At 42.6% G+C, this 9,028-nt stretch overlaps 1 protein-coding gene across 1 annotated transcript in view; it reads left to right on the top strand.

The window, feature by feature from the left end:
- The first annotated feature begins 1,119 nt into the window (after positions 1-1,119).
- Positions 1,120-9,028, top strand: part of LOC127467348 (putative N-acetylated-alpha-linked acidic dipeptidase) — a 30,375-nt gene continuing 22,466 nt past the window's right edge. The window contains exons 1-5 of the mRNA XM_051779232.1: positions 1,120-1,318; positions 2,725-2,833; positions 5,804-5,990; positions 6,775-6,876; positions 8,773-8,898. Coding sequence (XP_051635192.1) covers positions 1,201-1,318; positions 2,725-2,833; positions 5,804-5,990; positions 6,775-6,876; positions 8,773-8,898 — 642 coding nt within the window. The 5' untranslated portion in view covers positions 1,120-1,200. The remainder of the gene's footprint in view (positions 1,319-2,724; positions 2,834-5,803; positions 5,991-6,774; positions 6,877-8,772; positions 8,899-9,028) is intronic.

Genomic DNA, 9,028 nt, shown 5'->3' with positions numbered 1-9,028 from the left:
GTGTTTCCATAAAATGGAAGGAAACACAGAGCATGAAGATGCACGATAATCAACCTATCTCCACAGGGGCATACATCTCTCTGAAGAGTCTTTATAGCCTGAAAGTGTGTTGAGTACTGGAGCACAATATTTCTTAAAATATATCTGTTAAAATAATGGTTTTTACTTTTTTTGCCCTCAGGTTTGCCCTGTTGGTGTTGCCTGGTGTGTTGTCCAGTGTGTGGCCTGTGGAGGATGGCATGGTACAGCACAGTGAGAAATCCATGGCAAACCAGGTGTGGAAGTCATCACTCTATGTCCTTGCTGCACTTTGTAGCAAGTCAAAAGAACTGTGTGCCCAGGTGGCCAAGAAGGCCAATGGCATCCTGACCTGTGTCAGAAACAGGGCCGCCAGCAGGACTAGGGAAATGATTCTTCCCTTGTACTCGGCACTGGTGAGGTCACGTCTCAAGTCCTGTGTCCAGTTCTGGGCCCCTCAACTCAGGAAGGACATTGAGGTGCTGGAGTGGGTCCAGAGAAGGACAACAAAACTGGTGAAGGGTCTGGAACGCAAGTACCATTAAAAGCAGCTGAAGGAGCTGGGGGTGTTTTGCCTGGAGAAGAGAAGACTCATGAGTGACTTTTATCACTCTAAAACTACCTGAAGGGAGGTTGTACCCAGGTGAGGGCTGGCCTCTTCTCCCAGGGAACTAGCGACAGGACAAGAGGACAGGGGAGATTCAGGTGGACATTAAGAAAAACGTCTTTCACGAAAACGGTGACTAGATATTGGAATGGGCTGCCCAGGTAGGAGGAGAAGTTTAAGGAAAGACTGGACTGGACATGGCACTTAGTGCCATGGTCTAGTTGGCAAGGTGGTGTTCGGTCATAGGTTGGACTTGATGATCTCAGAGGTCTTTTCCAACCTAACGGATTCTGTGAAATACGGGGTGGCAGGATATGTGAGGAGACTGGCAGAGATGGGCACGCCTGGACCGACCGGCAGACCTCAGCAAGCGCGCAGCCCAGCGCCCGATCCGCAACTCCGGCCGCCGGAGCCCGGGCAGGATGGCGGGAGGACCTTGTCCCCGGGCGGGGCGGGGAGAGTGGAGCCCTCCGGGGGTGTGTGCGGGGGCCGGGCGGAGGCGGGAGCCGCGGAGGGCACTGCGGGCGGCGGCGGAGGCGCTGCCGGAGCGGCGTGGACGGGCCGGGCCGGCAGCGATGGGGACATCGCTCGGCGCCGTCTCGGAGCCGGCCGGCCCCAGGGCAGCCAGCGGCCGCTTCTGGGCTGCCATCCTGGGAGCAGCAGCGGGGCTCTTCCTCCTCGGGTTCCTCATCGGTACAGTGCAGACTAACCCTCCATAGCGTTGAGGGCTCTTCCGGCCGGCCCCGGCCCGTCCAGCCGGGGGAGGTGACTCGGAGACGGGCCGAGGAAGGGCCGGGGGCGGGGAGGAGCGGGCGGGTTGCCAGCGCCCGGGAATTTGTGCCAAGGGTGCCTGAGGTGAGCCCGTGCTCAGCCGGCCGACACCATCCGCCCTCTGCCTACTTCCCTGCCTCTCTCCGATCCTCTGGGAGACTGGCCAGGTGCAGTCACCGAACCCCTCTGGGATTTCCAGCTCTGCCCCAGGAGGGTCTTTGTCTCTTTCACTTTGGTTTTCTATTTACTTTTTATTAAAGTAGTCGTGCTGTGCCAAGAGAGGAGGCGCTGGGTTTGTGAGGAGAGCACAAAAGACAGACCCCTCGACCCCGCTGCCCTGAAACCGCAGCAGCCCCAGCTAGAACGGCAGGAAGATAAACGCGGGGCTGGAGGTGCGCTGGCAGGAGGGGAGAAAGAGTCTTTAATTTGATGTCCCACCTCCTCCTCGTCCTAAACGGGCATGCCAGTGGGTTACTGCCGCAAGAAATTTCCCCTCCCTACCTTCCTTTTAGTTTCACAGATGAATCAGGATCAGCTTGAGGGAGGAAGGAAAACAAAAGAGCCACTTGTATTTTGCACTGCCATTTGGTATGTACTTGGGGTTGGTGCCATTGGGAAGCTTGAATTGACTGAATTGCTCTTTCACGTAGAAAGAACCTTTCACTGTGCCAGTGACCAGTGCCTCACTGGTACCAGCTTGTTACCTGCTTGAACACATCAGCTCTCTCATTCACACTACCCATATAGTTGCTGCTGCATTTACACTGAACATGTCCAGTCTGACTTAAAAACAGATGTCAGAAACACTTATCTTCCTAGCCAGGTGTTCTTCTCATCACTTACTCTGCTAATGCCTGCACAGTAAGGGAAAGATTCCAAAATAAGAGCCAGACAGACCAGAGAGTGAGAAAGGAGTTACGAGACATCTGTTCCTTACAAAGAGTGTCTGTGTTTCTATGCATTTTTGTAAAGCTGCTACCTTATTACTGAGGTAACTGGTATGACTGACAGCATGATGTTCTGGTACTCAAGGAAGATAGGTAAGTGTCCTTAGCACCTACAGGAAAATAGGTTTGATGAGTAAATATAGTATAGTATTTTATATCTCTCAATATCTACCCATGGAAATAAGTTCTCTTACCATTTGTGGGACTGACACGGCCATCACTGTGCAGCCTGCATTAGGTTGTGGTTGCTTGTATGTGCTGAAGTAAAAACAGTTGGAAAATGCACAGTGAAAAGCTTATGGGGAGACCAAAGAGAAATGGTGTGTGTCATGGGAATATTGCTCTCATGTTTTTACTCTTGTATTTTGCTGTGTTGTACAGGCTGGTTTGCAAAACCTATAGAAAAGAAGACATCTCTGAGTACTCATGAGGACATGAAGACAGCATTTATGGCTGAAATGAAAGCTGAAAACATCAAGCAATTTCTTCAGTAAGCAGTTTTAGACTAGTCAGTTCAGACAAGGAAAAAAATTCAAGCTGGAAACAGCCCAAGGGTCATAGAATCACAGATTGGGTTGTGCTGGAAGGGACCTTAAAGACCATCTAGTTCCAACCTCCCTACCATAGGCAGGGACACCTCCCACTAGAGCAGATTGCTCAAAGCCCCGTCCAACCTGGCCTTGAACACTTCCAAGGATTGAGTCCACAATTTCTCTGGACAACCTCTGCCAGTGCCTCACCCCCTTCACAGTAGTGAATTTCTTCCTAACATCTAATCTAAATCTCCTCTCTTTCAGTCTAAAACCATTCTCCCTTGTCTTATCACTGCATGCCCTTTTAAAATATCCCTCTCCAGCCTTCCTGTAAGCCCCCTTTAGGTACTGGAAGGTGCTTTAAGGTCTTCCCAGAGCCTCCTCTTCTCCAGGCTGAACAACCCCAAGTCTTTAAGCCCGTCTCCTTACGAGAGGTGCTACACCCCTCTGATCATCTTTGTGGCCTCCTCTGGACTTGCTCCAACAGATCCATGTCCTTATGTTGGGACCTCAGAGCTGAGCACAACACTTCAGGTGGGGGGTCTCGTGAGAGCGGAATGGAGGGACAGAATCTCCTCTCTCGACCTACTGGTCATGCTTCAAACAATTCAAAACAATGGAACATGACAATTTAGATACTTTAAAATCTATTAAAATTTAGTTACTGTAATTAATTTCTCAATTTCAGTGACTTGGAAGCTTTAACTGCAAGTAAGCTGATGTACTTTTAGAAATCTTGTAAATGGGTTATTTTTCTCTTAGGAGAGTGTAGTATTTGTTAAAAGCTTGTATTTATTCCAGTCAGTAATAGATCAGAAGTCATAGTTTCTTGATAGAAATTTACTTTCTGTGTAAAGAAAAAGCATCAATTATTGTATGAGTAATCAATACATTTGGATTTGCCTCAAATTCCCATCCTGATTACATAGCTTAAAGTTGTACAAAACTAAATTAATAAAATCCCATTTTTGATTGGTACGATTGTGGCAATCCCACTGATTTAATTTGAAGTGCATTTGTCATGAACTATTGCAAATAAATTAGCTGTAAAGTATGTTCTCTTTACTACATAACAGTCATGCCATGACTATAACATAAACATTTAAAATTGAAGACTTAGTAGTTTTAAGAGTCTTAATCTGTGTTTTGGCTCCTGCAAAATAGGTGTTGTTAAACAGTTCTGTGAAAGGACCTTTTTCTCCCCTCTAAACTCCCTGCCTCTATGCAAACAGAAAACATTGTGCCTCATTTACTGTCATGTGGCCAGTTCTGCAGTAATATATGGCAGATGTTTAGTCACTGCTCAGAACTACCAGTACAGGCATTTAACAACTTAGAAGAGGAAATGAAGGAAAACACAATATTCAGTTAAATGGGAGTGTAATACAGGAGGATATTTTCAAATTTTCATGAAAATGTGAGACTTAAGCATTTGTAACTCTTACAGAAAACCGCCGTTGGCACTAAAAATAACACTTAACCATGCTCTTGGTTCAGTATGTCATCCAGAAAATGGTGCTGTCACTCTAACAGTAACTTTTAGGACAGTGTTAGTACTAGATGTTGACATTATCAGACGAACATGGTTTTATCTAGCAGCGTTTGGCTGCTGAGGACTTTGGGTTTGTCTAGTTTGGGGAAAAACAGGCTGAGTGGCAACCTCATTGCTCCTTACAGCTTCCTGAGGAGGGCAAGTGGAGAGAGAGGTGCTGGTCTCTTTTCCCTGGTATCCAGTGATAGGACATAAAGGAATCATTCAAAACTGCACGAGAGGAGGTTGAGACTTGACATGAGGAAGATTTCTTTACTGAGAGGGTGGTCAAACCTTGAAAGAAGCTTCCTAGAGATGCTCCAAGCCTGTTGGACCTTGACACATGCATTAACTTGATCAACTCCGAATTGATCAGGCAATTGGACTTAAATAATTGTTGTAGATTCCTTACGACCAAACCTATTCTATTCTATTCTATTCTATGCTATGCTGTGATATGCTATGCTATGCTATGCTATTCTATTGCTCTGTGTATTGTTCTTTCAAAGTGCTTTCTTTGATGGCTTTGTTCTCAGTGGAACTCAAGAATTTAAGGTTTTCCTAATCTCATACCCCAGCACCAGCTGGTGCCACACAAGCATCTATGGCGTGTTAATGACATGGTCATATGACAGAAGGAGGAAATCATGATGTCAACCTCATTCAGCTGATGGTTTTTTCAGCTCACTTCACCACTGGGCTTTCTCAGTGGTCTGAACAATTATTTTTTTTTTTCAGACAATGGGCTGTTCACTATTTACGTCTCTTTCACTGTTTGTTATTCATGCTGCCTGACTTTTAAGTTACAAACTGTTGAGTTTTTCTGTTCCTTGTTTATAGTTGTTTACAGCAATCAGAAGTCAGTCTCTCTTACTTGCCAACATGGCAAACTCAGAGTGAACTTTAAGACAAATCAGTATTTGTGCCAAAATTAATTAAAATAGTGGTATCCAAGGAGAATATCCAGTTAATTGCAGGTAAGGATCAGAGTAATTATGCACATTTCTAGGTTGAATACACAAAGATAATTATACTTATTTCTTTTATCACTTCACAATGAAAGTCTCATTGTGTATAGGAGTGCACAGGTCTAATGTTACTCAGAAGACACGGAGTAAAGAAAGGACAAGACCCTGTATCTGGTGCCATCACACCATTCTTGCTAAACCATGCTGCAAGGAAGATACAAATACCTGTGCTAGCTTTGGACAACCTGAAACCCTTTACCTCAATTTATGTATTATAAAGGCAAAAGTGTAGATACAGAGAAGCCTTGGTCCTTATTTAACCTGGGTATATCTGATCATATCTAGAGGGTTTATTTCCAGCTAGGCTAAGAGGAGTTCTGATTATAAGCTGCAATGCCTGACCTGATTGTTTCTTTCTTTTTCTCTAGCAATTTTACACAGCTCCCTCACCTAGCAGGAACAAAGGAGAATATGCATCTGGCACAGCAAGTCCAAGCTGAGTGGAAGACGTTTGGTTTGGATTCTGTTCAGTTAGTTCATTATGATGTCTTACTCTCTTACCCTGATGACACTAAGCCCAACTACATCTCAATAATTGATGAACATGGAAATGAGGTACAGAAAACACCAGTTTTTCCAACCAGGGAACAAAATCACCGTCATACACCTGGGAAGACTGTGAGGGAAAACTGTCCTCTGTTCAGTTAATATTGGGCCTGATACAAAGCACACGGAAACTGGGGGTTCCAGTTTGCTTTTATAGTTAACATCTTTGTTTCATAATGTATGCGCTAGGAATACTAATATTTACTCTGATTCATATAGCATACTGACATATATTGATTAAACGTGAATTATGTAAGAGAATTACTTCATGTGAGTCAATCGTTTTAAAATTTCTCTGTTATGTAGGAAAGAGGAGAGAAACCATGGTCAGCACCGTTCTTTGCGTTGATTCATTATACAGTATTGATGATTGTGCTAAATTCAGTTTCTGGAAGATTAGCGTTTAGGCCTCAAAATGTACTATCACAAGAGACATGAGTTCATTACAGAATAGCTCTAGTGCATGTAGAAGCTCCAGGGATGAGCAGAATGCAAGCATTTTTACCACTATGATCTAGCTTGTTTTTATCTGCTGTACTGAAACCGCTTTAAGGGACCCTGTGTTCATTTACACAGGACTCTGTGTGAAGAACGCAGATGGGATTTGTAAGATCACACCTTGAACTTGCCTACTGAAAAGGCTGCCCAGTGCTTGCTAAAGTTTTGGCCACTCCTCATGTAGAGCTCTAAAATCAGAGTCCTTTAAACTGCAAGTACTCGTGAAATGTGTCTGAATTTTTCTTTTTTTCCATATCACCTGGTTTATGTTATTCCTTTTCTTCTTTCCCATTAGATTTTCAACACATCATTATCTGAACCTCCTCCTCCAGGATATGAAGCTGTTAGAGATGTGGTGCCACCCTACAGTGCGTTTTCAGCCCAAGGAATGCCTGAGGTAACAGCAGAAGAGTGAAAGAAACAAAAGTAGAAGCAGAAAGAGAAATAGAAGTAGGAAGAGAAGTAGAAAAAGAATCAGAGACAGAATTAGAAATAATAGAAATAGAAAAGAGTAGCATAGCACAGAATTGCAGATAGCAACACAGAATAGTGTGAAATTCCTTAGGCTTTAGTTAAAAATCTGACATATCACCAGTAGGAAATATGACCTAGCTCTGATATTTTTGGGATTATTGCAATGGAGCAATGTTCAAATTAGGCAGTCATACATATGTTTATTTTTTTTCTCTAGTTTGTATCAGAACTGGATTTTATTTTTCCTTTTCCTTAAAAATATGATAATAAATATTTAATATCAGCTGCTATAAGCTTCCCCAAGCATTTCTGTAACTATGCATTATTTTCCATCTCGGTAAACAAATAGGCTGTTATATTTACACAGGCAATGAGCCAAACCTCACTTTCAAAATGCCGCTTGCCCAAGACTTACACTGACAGGTATAGCTGCACAGTGTTGAGAATGCTTGAGAAAGGCTTTTGCTAGCTTTTCTGGCTATAAAAGTGTTGCTGTGATCTGAATTTAATGCTAACCCTATTTTCTTGTACCGGTGGTACCAGCTGATGGACTTTCTTTCATAAAACTGGCCTGTGTAATAGGAATTTTCTGACCTATGATCATTAGGGTATTTCAATTAATATTTTGTAAGATTAGAATTTTTTGTTGTTCTTAATATTTTTCCTGTCTGAAAATAGAATAATTTAGGTTGGCAGAGCTCTCTGAGGTCATCCGCTCCAGTTTCTACTTTAAAGTTCCATCTGACTTGGAAACCTGCTAATACTTCTACTCACACAACCCAGTATATATCAGTCGTGTACTTTCTGAAGTTTGTTAATAAACTGTCCAAGTTCAGAAAACAAAAAGTATCCTGTATTCATTTGCCTCAGATACTCAAAAGATGCTGGAGAACCAGGCAGATAATCTGTACCCTAGGATATAGGAGCAATGAGTGTTTCAAGAATTGCAGTGGGAATTTTGGAACATAATGTAAGATAAAATTCATAGGTTTTGACCTTTTATCATAACATATCCCTGAAGAAAGATAGAATAACCTCACTGCTTTATTTAGTTTGTGGAGAGCTACAGTAAGTGATTAGATATGGGAAATGATAAAAAAAAATTTGGAAAGCTTCAGCTTCCTTCTTTAGAAAATGATTTTATTTGAATTAAATATATGAACTTTGTTTCTGATGAAAACAGTACCTAAAGGCAGATTGTCTTTTCAAAATATGATGCTTATGTTCACTTTATTACATAATAGTTTGACAAAGGTTCAGGTACTTAGCTAGCACTGTTAGGAATAGCATTCTCCAGTGAGCTGTTGTCTGCATCTGTACTACAAACAGCATAGGAGTGAGCAGGTATATAGCTCAGCAGTGGGAACACTCGGCGGATCCATGACTCTTCTGAGTTTTTCCAGGCCAGTTTCTCTATTTTATGTTAAAACTCATTCTACTAAAAACTAAAACTAATCTGTGAACTCTATTGCATAAAATAAAATTGTTCTTTACTGTGGTGTCTGTGTCTAAAATACCTCCAACTATCCAAGACTGACTCCAGTTTTAAACAGACTGTGAAGAGAAGTAAATGCCTCACTTTGAGCATTTAAGCAGAAGTCATATGTGAACATTCTCAGTTGTGCACAAAGTCTGGCAGCTTTGGATGGTAGGAGTCTATTAAAAGTCACTTGCCTACCTAGTTGCCTCACGATCAAAGAATTCATGCTAGAGCCAGTCCTGGAGATCATTGTTCCAAATATATAATCTTACAAGATCACATCCTCCTTTTGACATGCTCTTTGACAGTATTATTTCAAATTCTGCCTTTTTCTTTCAGGGTGAGTTAGTGTACGTGAATTATGGCCGCACCGAGGACTTCTTTAAGTTAGAACGTGTAATGGGAATTAACTGTACAGGAAAGATTGTTATTGCCAGATATGGGAAGATCTTCAGAGGAAATAAGGTAATTCCTGTATACAAAAGTGTTACTTGTGCTGCCCTTCCCTTGTTTTCAAGAGACTGAAACGCTTACCTAAAGAGTTCTGTAGATTTTAGTGTAACTGAGTTTTCATAGAGCTGTGTTCAAAGATGAT

Source organism: Manacus candei, unplaced genomic scaffold (genome assembly GCF_025592945.1).
Source record: "Manacus candei isolate 608988 ecotype Guabito, Panama unplaced genomic scaffold, ASM2559294v1 h1tg000014l, whole genome shotgun sequence".
NCBI classification, from domain to species: Eukaryota; Metazoa; Chordata; class Aves; order Passeriformes; family Pipridae; genus Manacus; species Manacus candei.
The sequence above is the reverse complement of the archived record's forward strand: the minus strand, read 5'-3'. Positions and strand labels throughout refer to the sequence as shown.